Source organism: Spea bombifrons, chromosome 4, assembly GCF_027358695.1.
Source record: "Spea bombifrons isolate aSpeBom1 chromosome 4, aSpeBom1.2.pri, whole genome shotgun sequence".
NCBI lineage: Eukaryota > Metazoa > Chordata > Amphibia > Anura > Pelobatidae > Spea > Spea bombifrons.
In genome coordinates this window covers 98,455,426-98,474,613 of record NC_071090.1, presented here as the reverse complement: position 1 = coordinate 98,474,613, position 19,188 = coordinate 98,455,426, and the positions used below count along the sequence as shown (strand labels likewise).

The window sequence follows — 19,188 nt, the reverse complement described above, 5'->3', positions numbered from 1 at the left end:
AAACCTTTGCAGGGCTGATGAGCTAAGTTAATGGTGCCAGTTGGCATTTTGTGGGTCAACGTTCTGGCACTCAACCCAGATCTGCTACACAGCACGCAAATATCTGGAAGAGTGGCAATTAAGGCCACAATTTAGGAATTTGGGGGGGTTACCTAGAAGCAATTTGGGAAATTGTTCCATTTCTGCTCCAGGCATTCAAACCGCAACTCCAAACACTATGACCAGAACAGCAGGCGCATCTGACAGGAGCTACGCACTTCATATAAAGAGTAACGCGAGTAACGCTGTGGCAGATGGCCACTTATACAAGCATTGGGCCACTTGCAATGAATGATTCCGTAACTCCAATGCTGGACTAAAAACTGCCACGATTCTCCAACGGTCCATTATCTCGTTCCTAGGTCAGATTTACTTCGGTTAAACTGGGCTAGAGTGAAATTGCTACTCATCTTCATGCACAGAAGTTTCCACTTCCAAGTTCAACAATGAAACCGATACATGTTCTAGAAGTCTATACACCCACAGTTAGAATAAGATTCTGCGTGATGTTCTGCAGCCAGGTTAACAAAACATTACAGTCCAGCAAAGCACATTGTCAGATAACTAGGAGAAATGGAAAATCCCATCCAAATCACTTAAAATCCATTTTTGACTGAACCAGAGTCTGAATGTAGACGGCCCGACGATTTACCCCTGCAGTGTAAGCATTGCTTTCGTCAACAGGCTAACCCTTCCGCTGCCAAATTGGAAGCTTTGCAGAGCAATGTATTCTGGTACTGTAAAGAGTGATCATAGCGAACACTTAAAAAATGGTTAAAATGAAGTCTAAAAGGATCTTTTGTGTGAAGTTGCGGTCAGGATTTTTTCAAATATTGGCAAACAACACATATTTGTGAACCCGAGATAAATGCTGAACATGTGGAGCAGTTTGAGTTACAATGGACATTTTTTTGCCAAAAAAGTTAGGCATCGAGGAAGATGTAGAATACACTCCGCTTCAGCTGCTTCTACACTATAGGGAGCTGATCACCTGCGAGTTACTGGAAGGAATTCAATGAGCCTTAGAAAAACCTACAGGAGTCCAATAAGCAAAAAACATTCAGACTTCTACCACCCCTGTATATTTATATACAGATATATATTTTTTTTAAGAGGCTATACAACATTTACAGATAACATCTGAGTTTATGATTTTTTTTTATACAAGTATTTGATACTATGGGTTAGCTGCGTACAAGGGCAGTGTGTGTTATGATAAAACCCCAGGGCCGTGTTGTCTAAACCATACCACTAAAGGAGAGGAGTTTCAGCCTGGGAGGGAAAAAAATGATTTTTTTATAGATTTGACCTGTCTTTCTTCTCTCTGTGCATACCTGTGCCGAGACATTACATTCAAGATACTGAGATTATCTGGGGGGTTCTGCGATTAATTAACATACTAAATGCCATCATTACTACTATTCTTTTTTTGTAACAGCAAAGATAAAACATAAAACATAAGTTCATCTACATACATGGATTTAATTACTTAAATATAAAAGCATCAATGTGTCAATCTAAATGATGGGGAAATAAACCCATTTTCTGACTGAGGGACGCGAGCTATTTGCTTTAACCGATACAGAACTGATACTTCACATGTCCCGCAGTATTAGACATTTATTAACATTTAAGCCATTTCAGTTCTTAGTGGGGAAAACACATGCCATTTGTTACATTTAAGCTTTGGTAATATTATCAAAGAAACAAAGAGTTGTTTAGGTAGATTTCCCAAAACTTGCAACTCCCTACGCATTATATAGTGCCTACAAGGCTGATGGGGGTTGGCTATTTATTATGGATTAGGACTGAGCCAAGGTTCCCTTCGCAACCCACAGCTGAAGACCCTGCACGGTGTCAACGATCCACCCAGCTGTAGTTTATGGCTATTGGGACAAGACATTCCCACCAAGTTCCTTGGCCCCTCTGTGCAGAGCAATGCTCAGCCGGGGGTTCCTTTAACAAAGGCTGCCATGCCATGTGGAAGTGGGGTACATGCCTCCCTTCATCTCGAAGCACATCAGACTACTTTTAGTTTATAACATGACAAATGGTGTCAACGGTCTGACACGCGGAGCATAAAGATGCAGGTCTAGATAGAATTTTAAGAGAACCCACAAAACTGCTGGCAGTATATCAAATATATATATATTCAGCTGTGCCCTGTCTGGGCCTACATCACATGTGCTCATTATGTGCAGAGTTTTTTGGAGCAATACATGCCACTCATTTCTTATTAACAGGCAAAAAAAAAAATAATAGCAAGGAAGCAACGATCTGCAACAAAACCCTGCATAGACCGAGATCTGCTGCGAATATCGAAGGAAAAGAGCAAAAACAAAACACGTTTCATACAGCCGGACACACTATACAGCTGCCTTGCAGATACAAAAATACAGTACAATATACCGATGCAGGTAAAACATCATGAAATACTATTGCTCCCATACAGTTCAGTTAAAATGCAACAGAAAATTAAATGGGGGAAGAGGGTATATGGTTAGAATTATAAATAGCAGCATATGCTATCTTTGCGCTTAATCCATCCACTTCCACAGTCGCCTGCAAAACATTGCTCTGCATAGAATTACACAGACTCTGTGACCCCCCAGGTCGGGAACGCAGTAAAAGGGGGCATGCGAGAAAGCTTTGAGGCTTCCTGGCAGTAAAAACTTCGTTATTGTGTTAAAAGGTCTAATAAATACAATAAAAATGATACCCAATTTAGTCATAATATGGTGCAAAAGCATATAAAGGCAGCTTATGTGAATTAAAAAAAACCCTGGGCATTATCTACCGGAAACACGGAACCTGTTCGCTCCAAGCAGGTCTTCGCAATACACTTTCTGCTTTACAGGATAACTTCACGGCAAAGACGGCTGAAATGCCTGTATGAATAACCGCACAATAAACAAGCAATGGGATTTCCAGGAATTCAATAGTAAAGAAATATAAATGCATAAAGAAAAAAAAAACCTATAACTTCATGTGAATTCTTTTGGATCAGAGGAGACAGATGGCATCCCCTGATCCAAAAAGCTTTATTTCTTCTTAATAGTATGGAAGCAAGCAGTCAATCCACTATGGGTTAAAACCTTGGTAGCAATTTTTTTGTTAAAAGTACAGGTGAAGAGTGAATTACAGGAGCCCCCCAAACATTATCAGGGGGAATGAGACCGTCAGGTAGGGTACCAAGTCCATCCAATATGTGTTCTAACGTAATTGCCTGGATTTTTAGGGGTAGCATGCTTTTTCTCGATTCCCTACACCCCCAGTCTTCTTGATCAGGCGAACTGCTTGTGGGATCTCACCGCTAGGACCGATTTTATCCTGGTGTTTGCTGTAAGCAGTTTGGAGGCACCAATCACCCTCCGAGGTACTGAGACTTTAATGCAGGTCTTTTTAATAATAAAAAGCCTGAAACAAATAATCATGGACCTGAGATTATCTTATTTAAAACGTGCCCAGTTGCACGAGCGTGAACTTTCTCCTCCTTGGCAGAAGAGGGTTTTCTTTTCCTTTTGGAGTTTTCCATTCACAGATTTAGATTGTATGTTTTTTTGTCCCCAGTCCAAGATCTTTAATCTTGCGTTGTTAATGCTGGTTTTTGAAGAAAGGTGATTTGTGTCAGTCAGAAATCATCCATGATTGGCGGGATCACAGTTTTGTCCTGGTAGGAATGGTAGCTGGTCTTTGTCAGTTGATACTCTGCAAGTGTTAAAAAGCATTTAAGTAAGCGATCCGACGGGTTTTCCTTGTGCTTCAGGAATGGGTGGTCTTATTATGCACACTGTAACAGAAGCGATGGTCTTTTCTCCTGGGGGGGGGGGCATCACTGCGAATCCATCAAAACAGAAGGAAACTGAAATGGTGGTGAGAGAGGCAAGGGAAAGGGGCTAGAGGTATCCCTTAATTAACCCTTTCCACTATCTTAGCACCCTTGGATAGTGGGGCAAGCTCTTCTGCGTAGATGAAACCATGTTACTCTGTGCTGGGTGTGATTTTAGTTCTAAGCCATCCTGCCCCCACCACCCTGAAATAAGAAGAGACGGAATAGATTCTGCGTGTACTCACGCAGGTGTGTCAGCTCAACTGCACCTTTTACAGGAGGGTCTGAACAATACCGAGTACCCAATAAAAACAACAAGACTGAGCAACGCAAAGCAATTCCTGAAAATCATGCTATTCAATATATATGGGAAGGTAAGCGGCTCCAGGCGAGATGATGAAAGCCCCTCATTTGTTGCCCATTTAGAATACTGCGCTCCCCCCCCGATGTACTAGCCGTCCCTTGAAAGCATTAGCAGTAGGCAGTTGTAAATACCGCACTAAGCATATTCAATCCTTACAAACATATGCGAGGCATCAAAAGATGGGCTTTCATAAAAAAAACAATAACTCTCCAACAGAGGTAACCCCTGTAACCAAGCCGACGTGACGCCTGTAATTCTGCCAAAACTTAAGATATGGGCGCCCAGAAAATGCAATGACTGTGACCGGGAAGCTTAAAATGTGATCCCTGGCCACCCAAATCTCAGGATTCTATTACTGGTTTTTCATACATGCTGTGGGATATTTACCCAGATACCCTGCGGTACTATGCATGGCTGCTGACCATAGTGAATGGACCTATTTCACGTCACCTGGATACTACTGACCCCCTCCCCCATCTATGTGCTCCTATAACTGTAATGAGTGTGTGGGTTACTGACCTCCCTCTCCTCAATCCCCCCCCCCCTCCGGCCTCATCTTTTCCGTTCAATCGTCGTCCACATCTTCCGTCTCCGAGTCGTCCCCTCCTCCCCCGGAGCTGAGGCCGCCGCCCCTTTCCCCAGGCCCTCTCCGGTCGTACATCTTTTCGCGCTGCCTCTCCTGGATCTCCTTCATCTCCTCGGAATAGCGGCAGAAAGCGCCGCCAAACTTGCCCCAGGCCTTCAGGGGCACGGTGATGGAGTTGCGATAGCTGGGCTTCACCTCGCTCACCCGCAGGAACACGCCGTATTTATTACAGCCAACATCGAAGAAGAAGCGTTTGGAGTCCACGGTGATGGACGTGCCCTCGGGCAACTCTCCGTACATGCCGCCGGCTCCTCCTCCCCCGCCAGGGCCCAGCCCCACTCCGAGCTCGTCGTCTTCACCGCCGTAGTCGTCGATTAGCTTAGCCAGGGCGTCGCGGAACTCGATGAGGCCCTGGGCTGGGAGTGCAATGGTCTGCCCGCTCTGCAGGCCGGCTCCGCCGCCAGCCCCACCGCTAAAGCCGGGGCCCCGATTTATGGTCTGGCGGATGCGCAGGAAGCGACCCCGCTGGTTCTCCTTCAGGTCCAAGTAGTACTTGCGGTTCTCTCGGACCAGGAACTCGCTCTTAAGGGCACGTCGGGGTCCCCCAGCCCCGGAGCCGTCCTCTCCGGAGGACTGTGCGATCTGTTCGGGGCTGCTAGGGCCCAGCTGGGCGTAATGCTCGATGAAGTCGCCCAAGTAGTCGCGGAACTCGGCAGCCACGGCCATGGAGAGAGTGAGGCGGCTCTTAGAGCCCCCGGCCCCGACCTCGGCGATCTTAATGAAGCGCCCCTTAGCGTTCTGCTTGACGTCTAGATAGAAGCGTTTGTTCTGGATGTCCAGCCGCTTGGAGGCCAGCTCCTGGGTCTCCTGGTCCCGGGACATGTGTTGCTGGAAGCCGCCGGGGCCCCCTCCTCCTCCACTGCTGCCCCCTCTCTCGCTCCCGCTATCCCCGTCCGCCATCTTCTCCTCCTCACACGGCAACCTTCAGTCGCAGCCCCTATCAGCTTCCGTCCGTCCCCTGACCCGGGGCTTCCTTTCCTCTTTCCTGCGGGCTGCCTCCGGCTCCTGCCCGCACCCTCCTCTCTAACTGCCGCTCTCTGACACTCCTTGCCCTCCTCCGCACAGCTTTCCCCTCTTCTTCCCTCTCTCTCAGCCTCTCAGACCAACCTCCCCTCCTCTTCCTGTGTGCGCCGGAAAAACAAAATGAGGGAAACCTGGTTGATGCGTAAACCGCCATCTTAACTGAGGGTAACGAGCCCCGCACAAGATGCCGCAAACTAGCCCTAAGATTAAAAAAAAATGCATAAATAAACGCGAGAAACAAAGGAACTGACTAACACCGATGATATGCGTCAGATACGCAGAGCGGTAAGAGTGGACAGGTGATAATCAGACATACATATGGTGACCTTCACTCTGTGGTAGAAGCCCTTCAGATGTCCTTCCCCTCCATCCTGGTACATGAATTCATATCAGCGGAGTGGCCCTTGCTAATGTCCTGCTCGGCTGCGTGCCAGCGGCCCGCCAGGAATCATTTTCTTATAACATTTATGGGTGGGGGGGGGATATGATGAATAAAATGCTAAAGGAAAGAGTTACATAGTTAAACGGTGACATAGCTGATACATTTGACGAAGAAGACACACACACGTTCATTAAATTTCTTTTTTCCAAGACATCCTTATGTGTGTTGATCGAGATAAAGGTTAAAAAAAAACCTTCTTGTTTAAGAAAATGCATCAGAGGGAAGAACAAAAACATTTCATGATCCCAACTCTATTTATAAATATATAGAGATCCGCACATAAATATATAATGTATATATATAATTCCATTAGACTGTGGCATCTGTGATGATTTGCCCTACTATACAGATTTGCCCGTTTAAGAGAGGGAACCATGCACTATATGTTTGATGGTTGTGACCTTTAAAGGTCAGAAGATCCTTTTCCAAGCTGTAAAATACTTTTTGGCACCTACACTTCACTTCGTGTAACGGTTGACATTTGTGTTTCAGTCAGTTTTGTCAATCACATGTGTGTTTTGATACTGTTACAGCCTGGTGATTATGCATTAGTGGAGGGTATGGAGTATCTAGTATATCTAGTCAACCCGCGGAAACATGGCGAAGATTCTTAGATGAGTGTCCAAGAAGGTATCACGGTCTCAATGATCCATGTTAATGAGGAAAGTTAAACACATTCATTAAGCATCAATGAAGTTATGAGAATTCTGTCAGTTTTTTGACCTGTAGACGAGTCGTCCACCTTAATAAGAAGAATGCTGTGTAGCGTCTCACCAGCTGTGATAACCAAACGGTTCCATCCCATGATATCAGATTCCAGCACTCAGACTCAGCATGTTGGGCCTGAGGAAGAACGGCCTGCCGCTCCGGCCTAGAGGTACGTCCGAGGCAGGAGCCTCCATGTGGGGTCATGTAATGCACGTTATGTGACCCCGCTGAGCGCTTCCCCGTGGCCAAGCAGGTGGGGTCCAGTACACTAACACTTGTCGTGCCCCCCCGTCAGTGTGTGTATTTATGTCTGTATTAATGTGGTCATGCCTGTGGTGCATATGTGTGATGTGTGTGTATGCATGAACGTCCATTATGCTTTTAAGTGTCTATGCAGCAACACAAGAACAGAATCCGCTGCTGTGACAAATGTAACGATTTATTTTGATACTGCCTTGTGTAATAGAGACGAGGTTGGCCATTCAGTTAACTTTAATGCAGTTTTGTGCAAAAACTTGTTTAGCGTGATGTTTTTTGAATTGTGCTCTGAATAAAAAAAATAATACATCTTTAGAAGAGAAGTATTTCTCCTGTGCCCCCCCATAACTAGCATACATTCTAACACACAAACTTGCTCTAACACCCACTCATTCTAACATTTTATGCTTACACACACACATAAACATTCTCCTGCTGCTCTTTATCTCCCAGGCACCATTAACAGTAGACTCGCCATATGCTGACACAGACATGCTAAGATCATATGCTCACACACGCTAACACCACATGCTAACACCATACACATATACATAGACATACCCTGCTTTAAGCACATTTGGTATAAGGAAATTTGCGAGTAAGGACATAGCTGCAGGACAACCATTCCTGTTTATGTACCCTAGCTTCAACAAAACGGACACAAAACAGCATGAGGCCATCACGTTAGTTTATCTTTTGAGCATTTATTGAGCGTTTTATGTTTTGTTGTGGGAATGACCTGATGATTGCAGTGCAGTAAATGCATTGATAACTGAAAAAAGGTAGCACGTGTTTTAAATACGTGTGGTATGCCTGTACAATATCAAACTGTATACTGACATACTCAGTCACACTAATGCCATACAGTAACATTCCATACGCCATACACTAATACACACACACTACCCAACAACACACACTATAGATGACTATACATACATATAAACACACACTAAGACTATAGATATTTGCGTATATATTTAATGCTTTTTTTTAATAAAAAAATACCCATAAATATACACACATGCCCTCTCCCTTACCCATACATATACACTAACTACCCTTTACATATACACACACTCACTTCTACTTTATCCTTTATCTCTACCCTCCCCTTTCTATATGCTGGTATATAGTTCATTGTATATTAGGGACCTAACTCACATGGACTTAAAGTTTACTTTCTGAATGTTGACTTTAACCACATTAAACTATGTAAATGTCCCCATAAGTAATAATGACAACCACAAGTCTTCTCACGGACATTGGTATCCAGGTATGGACCCTTTGCCTACAATGGGGAGGGCAGAGGCAGAATAGACTGGCCCTGTAATGGAATTTTCATGCCAATCCCATGGATTTGTGATCAATTTATGGTTTAACCATTTAGGCAGGCACATTATGTACTACCCTCTTAGTAAAGTAAAAGATGGCTGAGAAAACTTACCAGGTTCCTGAGAGTGACCGGCACAATGGATTTGCCCTTATAACTACCAAACTGATACATTCATGACCTAGAATTTGATGGTAGATAAGAACGCGTTTAGTCTGCCCATTTTTCCTTATGTAAGACTCAGGTCTTCGTGAGTCCTTAATCTTGTCTTATGTTCAGGATAGCTTTATAACTATCCCACTCCCTCAGTAAAAACATATTTACCTTACATCTAAAGCTCTGACCATCTGGTTGTAGATGTTTGGTTTCAGCTTATTAGTGACTCTGAATTTTGGAGTCCTTTGGCGTAGTAGTGGGCTAAGCATACTATGGCCATATGATGTGACGGAATCTCCAATTTTTATTTTATAGTCCTAGGCTAGTCCTGTATCCATGTGCGTCTGTATTTTGTGTACCTTTGCCCTGCTACCCTGAAATATCTGAGGATTTCGGTTCCTCTCTTGTCTCCCCGTGTCCCAGTTAAGTTGTCCTATCCTTGCTTTAAGGAGAAGCGTCCGAGGATTCTGGCTCCTCACTCCATCCCCTGTGTTCTTTGCTCTGTCCTTTGTTGTTCCCTGTATCATGTATGTCTTGTCTGGTTATGTTACTTGCTCGGTCTCCCTGTCCCTTGCTCGCTCTGTCCTTCTTGCATGCTATGTTTCTGCTGTTACTCTGCTTAGCTTCCCTACTCCCAGCCTGCAGCATCCCGCACATGAGTCTAGTGCTATGTCTCATGCCTGCTCCAGGGTGCCTGCAGGATATGTCCAAGTTCTGCTCTGTTCTGTCATCATCCACTGCTGTGTCAGGGCGCTGGTATGTGGCTGCACAACCCTAGATGCTCACCACCCGGGTGAGTGCAGTCACCCTGCACAAGGCCCTATCCTGTGACTCCGCTTCTGCATGTGGAATCCCTGCATTTCTCCATCCTTGGCGCTCTGGGTCATTACAGTCGTCTGTATGGACCCAGTTCCTGACACTCACTTCTTTTCTCCAAGCTATACTGATTGAGTTCCCCAGTGTTTCCTGCTAATTCTTCTCCTGCAAACCGTTCGCCATTTTGGTAGCCCTCCTCTGAACTCTCTCCAAAATCTTAATATCCTTCTAGAAATGAGTCTCAGAACTGTATGCAATACTCTAGGTTTGACCAGAGATCTGGCAGAACCACCTTCCTCTTTCTCCCACTAATGCCCCCAGCGGTACAACCCAGCACCCTGCTTGCTTTTTGTGGTGCTTTGTCATATTGCCTGCTTACCTTTAAGTCATCAGAAATAATTACTCTTTTCCTTTGACACTGACATGCAGCGTCCCCAATGCTATAAGTTGCCTTGGAATTTTTCCATCCCAACTGCATTATTTTACATTTATCAACATTAAACTGCAGCTGGCTCTCACCCATTCTTCTCATTTATTTGAATCACTTGCCGTTTTGCTTGTTCCACCAGGAATGTCTACCCCGGCGCAGACCTTTGTATCATCTGCAAAAATACATACCTTACCATTAAGCTCTTTTGTAACTCCTGTTTGTCTCTCTGTTTTATTAGAGATGTGGTTTGCGGCACAAAGACGAAGATTTCACATATGGCAGAGCAGCATGCTGCATTGCAGAGCCGTGCATGTTCAGAGAGATGTGTGGGCAGAGAAGCCTTCTACATCCAAAGATATAAATCGGCAAGGACACATTCCGTTTTGTTAACACGGTACAAGGAGATTATATAAAAAGCAAAGGCCGCTGAGTTACAAGGCTGCACACTTGCTGGTGTATATTATTACACAGTTACCGTGGAGACCATTCGTGTAGGTGCATGTGGGGTATAAAACCTGGAGGGAGGAGGGGGATGTGTGGAAAGGAGGACATATATATATATATATATATATATATATATATATATATATATATATATAAAGTCCAAAGTGTACAATTGCACACCAGCCTTAATTTCTCTGCCTGGTGCCTGGTAACTGGAGCAGTCATGTATATAAATTCCAAAATTAGTTACCAGTACTAGTTACCAGAAACCAAGTCCCAGGAGTGCTGGTAACTAATTTTGGAATATATATATATATATATATATATATATATATATATATATACACCGTATTGGCCCGATTATAGGCCGCACTTTTTTCCCGACACCCGGGACATGCAGTTCCGGGCACTGGGCAGGTGCTTTTTTTAATTTACTCTTTCATTTAGCCCTGCTGCGGGCAAGCAGCAGGGTTAGGATCCAGATCCTGGATCCTCCTCTCTGGCAGCCGGTGGACATCTGCACGATGCAGACAACCCCCGCTGCTGCCGGCACTTAACGCAGCACCGGCATGACATAACCTTCCTGTGCTCCACCATAGAAGCCCCGGCGGAAGTGCCAGCAGTAGCGAAGGTTGTCTGAGCGCAACGTGCAGATGTTTACCGGCTGCCAGAGAGAAGGATTCCCTGCAGCGCTGCAGGGAACCTGTATCCTCCCCTCTGGCAGTCGGTGAACTTCTGTGTGACAACCTACGCTGCTGCCGGCATATCTAGGAGGGCATAAAGCATATCTGGGGAGCAGAGTGGCATATCTATAAGTAAGGTGCATTATGAATTAAGGGGGGGGGGCTTAAAATGGCTATTGGCTTTCCAAATTTGTATATAACATATGCTCACTAACTGCATAGATACCAAAAATGTTAAAATACATTCCTGTATTCCTGTTCATTAGGTAAAATACAGTTTTGCTATTCAACTGTGTATTTTATCTTTAAAATATTTTTTTCTTTAACATAGCACTATGTGCGGCCTATAATCGAGCCAATACAGTATATATATATATATATATATATGGGGCAGAGAGGGAACGAGCACCAACACTAAGTGCTTTAACTGTAGCATTCCAGCATTTTGTGGTCCGTTAGGTCTGTTTTTGCTGGGTCCAAGTACCCATTAGGGGATAAAACAGAACTAGGAAAAGCATTTATTCTGTCACGTCTGACTTCTTTATGACAAAATGAAAGCTGACATTTTAGTTTTTCACAGGAATTCTTCTAACTCTGCTTAATTAAATGGAACTCCCGCTATTTTCTAATTACTAGAATCAAATTAAAAATAAGTTTTGAAATATTTTCTTTTACCTTTGTTATCTTAGCCCAGAAAATGAAATCCTTAAACACGCTGCACATCGGTAATCCTCCCCTCTAGCAGCCGCACACCCACGGACCTGCAAGGAATAGGTGCCAAAGACCTACGGGCTTAGCACTCCGATAAGTACATATAAAGCGCTTGAATGTGTAATAAAGTGCCAATATGGCAGCATTGTACACAGGAGAAAAAAAACATAAAGCTTAACAGATTTTGCGCCTTAGATGGCGCTTACTCATAAGCTCGTCACTTTTGCTAATCTTTCTCGTTTTCAATGCATTCATATTGATACTTTATTGCACATTAAAGCACTTATGTTTACTTACACCCTGACTCTTGTCGTAAACAATAGAATGGGTCAGTTTCATTGACGCAGCCGGACACTCTGACTAATGAAAGGTTAAGTAGGAAGTGACTTTTTTGTCCATTTAAGGGCCCACGATGGACACTGGACCCCAAATCTTCTTTTTTCCGAAGCTACACTCAGAGCCGGCCTTAAGTGTTCCGGCGCCCTGTGCGGACTACTCCTGTGGCGCCCCCCCATCCCCAAAAAGGAAAGGAAAAAAATCTTGTCACAAAACTCCCCTTTCTCACTATCTACCACCTCTGCCCCTTCTCACTACCTCCCCCCTCTGCCTTCCCCTCACCCCCTCTCCCTATTTCTCATTATTCTTACTTACCTTGTTGAGTCCTGCCGTGGGAGCGGGAGGTGTCCGTCTTCTAGCGCTGGATGTTAAATAAAGTAAAAACAAACAATGCTTTAATGTAAGTCCCAGGCAGGGGCGCCGAGCGATTGCTCGTGAAATTTTCAGCAACCGCTCGGCACCCCTCACCCTCCGTGACTCTGTCGCAGTGCCGGCGTTTACAGCTGAGCGCTGGAATATGACATAATATTTCGGCCGCACAGGTCGCACACCCCTAAGGCCGGCCCTGGCTACACTCCCTGGAGGGATATCGACCTGAAGCCATGCAGGAGGCCTGATCATTTGTGCATTTGATACCAAGATCTTACTGGCAATACATGACCCCATAGTTTCCATGTTGCTATTCTACGCTAGTCATACTGATAAAAAGAACACGTTGTGCATTTTCACACACCATATGGCTGTTTTTATTATATTTGCAAGAAAAAATGGTACCCAGCATACATCTGATCTCTCCATCCTACCCATTTTTAAGCTCTATAAAAGAGGTAGCCTATATGAATGCCCCAAATGCCCACAACACAGTGAGTTACACAATAGGCTGAAATCTATTACAGAGAGCTCGATCATTACCATATGGTGTTGTGACAACACAACATCTAGGCTGTTTTATGTTCTACTGGTTATTATAAAACAATGCACTTGGGAGGTAACAATCCAAAAGCAAAATATAGCATTGGCAGTACTTCTTTGTCAGCAAAAGCAGTAGAGGGGCTGGAGAGTAATTCTTTCTGAGGACTTAAAGGTAAGCAGACAATGCAATAACGTGTCCGGAGAAATGTTAGAACAAGAGGCCATAATCTAAAACTAGAGTGTCAGAAGCTTACACGTAATACAAGGATGTTTTACTTTACTGAGAGTGTGGTGGATAAGTGGAGTAGCCACTCTGCATGGGATAGGCACGTGGTAATTCTGATTCTAAGACAAGACCAAGAACTGATTAGGGTTTGAGTCTTTACGGCAGGAAAACAGGCAGACAAATTCTATGTTTCTATTACTTCTGGTGGCAGGTCCGCTCTTGTATTCCATGAGGGCCTAGATAGGCAGTGTCCTAAATTCACATGAACCCGTATCCCACATATAAATGTTGAGAATATGCTGCTTGACATACAAGGCAGGACTGCCATAGGACCGATAAAGTAGCCTAGGTAGTTTAATGGTTACTCCAAGCCCACTTAGGATACATTCCTCCAATTCAATGTAACATTGTTAGTGAATCGTTCAAGTAAAGATCATCAAGCAATGCTCACACTCGCGGCACAAACCAGAGTGAATCCGTTGACACAACTTCAACGTATAACTTTATTTCTGTAGACATAAAGCAGTATCAGTGAAGGGCATATAAAATATCCATGCTTAGCTCTCTCTGTGTATACTATATTTATATACATTAATTTATACATATAAATGAAACAAAAGCTTTGCATAAATACTGACAATAAAATAGACATCTGGACTGCTGTACGTGCCATTACTTCCTAATGTCCAACACGGTGGCCACCTGCACCTAGAAGGTATAGTTACTGCGAGGACCGAGCCAGTCCTCCCCACTCATACACAGAGCTAAATAATAATATGTATACCAAGCACAGGTACAGTGCAGACAGCAGGAATGCCAACGTCTGCCAACACACACAACATTATGTCTACCTATAGCAAATATACAGTGAGAGCAGTGCCAGCCTACCTCACATACTGTTACGGTGTAAAGACAGCATAGGAATAGCTCAGGCAGCAGTGCCAATCCATTCCTATAGAGGAGACTAAAGCCCCCTACACATACAGCGTCATCATATAAATAATACACTGAAACAGTACAGGCAGCTACAGAACCAGTCAGGCTGCCATACATACAGATACAATACTTAATCACATCATAGGTAGTACCAGCCTCCCCTTCAAACATACAGAAACACACTCAGTTGTACATCATGCCAAATGTATACACTGCAGCTATAGGCAGTGCCATTATTCTTTTCACTCTAGCCTCCTCGTTGTTGTTAACACATTACAGCAATCTAGGCCTACCTATATACCCTTGGATGTGACTCGATAATAGTGAAGTAGGTCATAGGATATAAAAAGGTATATAAAACATATCTCTGAGTACATGTAAACATAGTTCTAAAGTGTTTCGAGAGTTATGGGTGAGACTCCCCTATTCCATCCCGTGTGGAATTCTCATCTTATTTAAGGTTGTTGTTCATGAGCGTAATGTTCCCGATAATGACAAGTCCATCTGTTTGCTATGCCGAGATGCCTGACTCCATTTTTGAACATTACATGGCAAATTAATTAAATGGAGAATTATTTTGATGGAAAATGCCTTGTATTTTTATGTAAAAGGTGTAACTGAAATTCAGGGTTTTAAAGACTTAGGTAAAGTTCATCAATTTAGCGTGACCAATCAGACATAAAGGAGCAGAGTTGTACATGGCAGAAGCCATGACTATTGAGGCATTGGATGCATCTCCCAAATCCCATAATGAACAAAGTGAAACATTGGACCTGTGCTCTAATGCAATTATTATCAGATTCTTCATTTATATTTTTTGAGATTTCTAAGGGTACAAAATGTGGAAACGTGAGACAACTACTGCACACATTTTTATCCTGACTTTGTTCATTGTGATTTACAATAATCTGTATGTACAAATGTTATGGTCTAGACAAAGTGAGTTGATCGTGATCATGGTTGAGGCAGTGACTTCAGGAACAGGCTTTGGAATGGAGTAGAATTCTCCAAACTGGTGAGCCGTCTAAGAATTTATTTTAGATACTGAGTCAGAGTTCTCACCACTGAAGCAGCATGATGACGCTCTCTCCTGTTTGAGAAAGAGTTTGGAAATTCACTATGTAAGGCGGAACGCCTGACAGCGAGAACAACTCCTATCATCTCATAGTCCTGATGGGTAGCCTCATGCATTGTTTCCATTGCTGACACTCTGCAGTGATGCTTTTGAGACCTCAGTGCTGACTGTGGACAGGGGAAAACTCTCATATCTGTCCCTACCCCCAGAACAGCGGCAGCGGAGCAACAGGGTCTTCACTTCTTTCTGGAAGTTGCTGTTGAGGAAGCCATACATAACTGGGTTGACACAGGTAGACGCCATGGCAGAAAGGTGGCAGAGTGAGAATATGAGGTTGTGGTAGCAGGCAGAGATGCTCTCGTGATCCCAGTCGAAGAGGGCATTGAATACAGTGAGTGGTAGCCAACAAAGCCCAAAGGCCACCACAATGGAAAGCAGCATGATGTTGACTCTGCGATGGCCTCCTCTGCGGCCAACTGCATCACCACCTCCTGCTCTCTCTACAACATCCCTCCTTTTGCGCAGTCTCAGGAAGATGCGCAGGTAGCATAAAAGAATGAGGAGCAGTGGCAGGCAGTACTGGAAGAGTAGGAGGCAGGTAGTATAAGCCAGACGGTGATTCTCAGAAGGCCAACTGTCTGTGCAGACAAAGTGATCAATGAAGGGGTCAAATGGCAGAGACAGGTTCTGGAATGGGTGTTTAGTGAGGATACTGAAGGAGAGGAATGGTAAGGAGATGAAGCAGGACACAGCCCAGGTGACAGCAACAGCGAGATAGGCATGCCATGGCAAAGGTTTCCAACCAGTTGGATGAATTATGAGCTGGTGCCTTTCCAAGGCAATAAGGACCAGTGACAGCACAGATACTGTGACAGAGATGCACTGCACAAAAGGTGTCACCTTACAGAGTGCCTCCCCCAGAATCCAACGGTTCATCAGGGTGTAGATGACAGTAACAGGTAGGCACACCAAGGCCATGAGGATGTCTGAGCAGGACAGATTGGCAATGAAAATGTTGGTGACGTTACGCATCTCTCGTTGACGGACAATGACGAAGACCAGACAAGAGTTTCCAATGAGACCAACTGCAATCAGAGCGCTGTAGGCTACAACAAGGAAGGTCACATTGCCCACTGAGTCTGTGCAAGGATCCTCACCATCCCAGTTGGGGCCCAGGCGCCCAGACAAATTTAGGTATAGAAGACGCAGGTAGTCCTCCATCTTTTAAGAATACAATTTCCCTGAGGCAGGACCTACAAAAAAAAGATAGGACCCATCACCTCGATTCTACCATGAACAGTGTGTCCTGTTTAGTGAGCTAAGCTAATTCAAAGATTAATGAGGGAAAGCTAATTATAGGTACAGTTCAATGTAGTGTGTACGAAAACAAATTAAGCAATTTATCATTGCAATCCTATTCATCTGAAATATTTTAATTAACTGTCATAGCTGTAGTCTCAAAGCAGATGTTAAGACATAACACAAGAATCAAAAATCTAAGAAACACAATTTAGATGTATATTTTAATGTATTACTACTGAATTAGTTACAGTGAAAATCAGACCCGTTCTCTGCACCTGCCAATCAAGGATAGGTGAACTCTTGCTTTAGCTTAATAAATCAATTCTAACTAACACGGCACAAAATGGGAGCAAGGACATGATTGGGATTGTTTAGAATCTGCTAGTCATATGTTCTCCAGATGATCTAGAATAGCCCTACATTCTTCTCTTTTATTGTAATTTTCAGAATGTTATACAAACCCCAGAGTTACAGGTAATTTAGATGCCGGAGAACATATTCATCCATCAGTTTTAATTGAAATATAGGTGGGTGTTTGCGGTTATAAATCTTACATTTTCTGCCCCAAAGAGGTTCTAATCTTCTGAGCTGGGCAGACAACCCACTTTAGCACTTCACAAATTAGCAATAACATCAAAGCTGTAAGACTTCACTCACAGTGAGGAGGAGGTTAATATTCCCACTTGTTCTGGCTATTCCTAGACTGTTTCATCAGTAAATATGCTCAGAAATATCTTCCAGTTAAAACGAGTCATTAATGATTTTTATATAAGGCCGGTCGAGCTACAATTCTCATCATTGTCTGTGGTTGTGTATGATGGGAGCTATATTTTAGCCATCCCTGGTTGAGTGTCATAAGAAATGTGTAGATTTTCTACCACGAAACGATGGAAACAGCAGTGCTGGCTCTATCAGAGAAGGACCAGGACTGCTGGATTAATGTCAGTAAGTCTTGATCTACATTTGCATTTGCATCTCCTACAGTGAGGAAATTGCCCCCCTGCGCGTGGCAAATACAGTAAAAGAAGTTGAAAACACCTCAGAGGGATACAAACACATCATAAACAGAAGGACCCCAAAAATCCCAATACCATGTTAGGGAAAGGCTATGCTGGGCAAGAAAAGGTGGACTTCTGTGCTGTAAAAGGTTGCATGAATCTGGATGCCATAGGCAGGAGGTACATTATAATATCAGGGATTGATGCACATAGGGAGCATATTGAGGCTTCACAGACCCTGCATTTTCCAGGAGCAGCCATGGCAGTTAACAGGAAAAGCAGATTCAGAATCCATATGCATTAGTAGCTTTTGGGCAATTTCAGCCCCCAAGGCAGTAACAGAGTAAACTGGGAGAAGGACTACTCTATTCCTCAGGCAGGGGATGTGGAGGTCTCAGACAGGTGAGGACTACCTGTCTTACTTGTGACTGCATGATCTCTGGGTTCTCACAGCCAAAAGAGCTGCACCTCTGAGAAGAGCATGTTCCAGCTACAGCCCACCCACAGGACAGGAGACACAGGGCAACAGGGGTCACTTACGTGTCACTTACAGTAGAGTATCAGCATGCAGGTGGTGGGTGTCCAGAGAGGATAGTGAGGAGCAGTGAGAGATGGTGGGAGGAGAGACCTGTCAGATGTCTGCACACTGTGAGGATCCTGCTATCTCCCTCTCTTCCTCCACCCCTCTTTCCTCACTCTGCTCCTTACTCTTGACTCTGCCTCCAATCTTTTGGCATCACCTCTCTACTGGTCCCTTTCCTCTTAGGGTGTTCTTCTGTATCATGATATCACGCCCTCCCACTTCCTTACGGTCTCTCTTTAGACGTCCTGCCCCAGCCTCTGTCCCTGACCCCTTCACCCCCACACCCACTCTCCCTTCCTCTCCCACTCCTTCACCATTTTCCCAGTCCCTAGCTCTCCCCCTCACTCCCACTCACTGGCTCCTTGTGACTCGCAGCGCTCCTTTGCCAGAGGCATGTGATGGAGAGGGGGGCTCTGTGGAGTGATGGACCCGTGCCGGTGCAGCCCCCCAAACCCACAGGAGATTAGGTTCACGGGAGAAAATCTCACAGCCTGTGCGGGTGAAATGAAGAGATCTCAGCAGACGGACGGACTCATTATGGGGAATGAGCTGCTGTTGCTAGGAAACCGAATTCTTTTTATCTGGAATCTGCCAGCAACAGAAAACAAATTATTCCAAATCCTTCTCTCACCCCACGGCCCTGTGCACACCCACTGCAGGGTCACTGCATCTCTGCCATTCGTGTGCATGCATACTGAACTATTACTGCATCTGTTTCACAGCACTGCACAGGCACACTGCACTGCTGGCACTGCATCTTTCCTACTCCTGGTCACTGCATTTACACAATGGCTACATGTCCCCTGTATTCCTATTCACACACGGAATTATTTTACTTTACTGAGAGGGTGGTAGATTTGTGGTACAGCCTCGCAGCAGAAGTGGTAGAGTTTTATACAGTGAGGGAATCTGGAAATCCACAGGGTAGCCACATACAA

General features: G+C 44.4%; 2 protein-coding genes and 1 long non-coding RNA gene across 3 annotated transcripts; all 3 read right to left on the bottom strand.

The window, feature by feature from the left end:
• Positions 1–1,119: 1,119 nt before the first annotated feature.
• Positions 1,120–4,285, bottom strand: LOC128492202 (uncharacterized). Its single transcript, XR_008354069.1, has 2 exons — positions 2,259–4,285; positions 1,120–2,202 (listed from the first exon to the last, which is right to left on the bottom strand). It is a non-coding gene; the product is annotated as an uncharacterized LOC128492202 (long non-coding RNA).
• A 306-nt stretch (positions 4,286–4,591) lies between these two features.
• PURB (purine rich element binding protein B) lies at positions 4,592–5,987 on the bottom strand. The gene has a single exon (XM_053464660.1). It carries the CDS (start codon positions 5,776–5,778, stop codon positions 4,798–4,800), a length of 981 nt encoding a protein of 326 aa, XP_053320635.1. The 5' UTR covers positions 5,779–5,987; the 3' UTR covers positions 4,592–4,797.
• A 9,336-nt stretch (positions 5,988–15,323) lies between these two features.
• On the bottom strand, positions 15,324–16,614 carry LOC128492187 (neuropeptide Y receptor type 1-like). Its single transcript, XM_053464653.1, has one exon. The coding sequence runs from the start codon at positions 16,586–16,588 to the stop codon at positions 15,476–15,478; it is 1,113 nt and encodes a 370-aa protein (XP_053320628.1). The 5' UTR covers positions 16,589–16,614; the 3' UTR covers positions 15,324–15,475.
• Between the last annotated feature and the right edge of the window lie 2,574 nt (positions 16,615–19,188).

What these genes read in the sequence shown, in the direction of transcription:
- LOC128492187 (XM_053464653.1), bottom strand. Translation starts at nt 16,588, where the DNA reads ATGGAGGACTACCTGCGTCTTCTATACCTAAATTTGTCTGGGCGCCTG.
- PURB (XM_053464660.1), bottom strand. Translation starts at nt 5,778, where the DNA reads ATGGCGGACGGGGATAGCGGGAGCGAGAGAGGGGGCAGCAGTGGAGGA.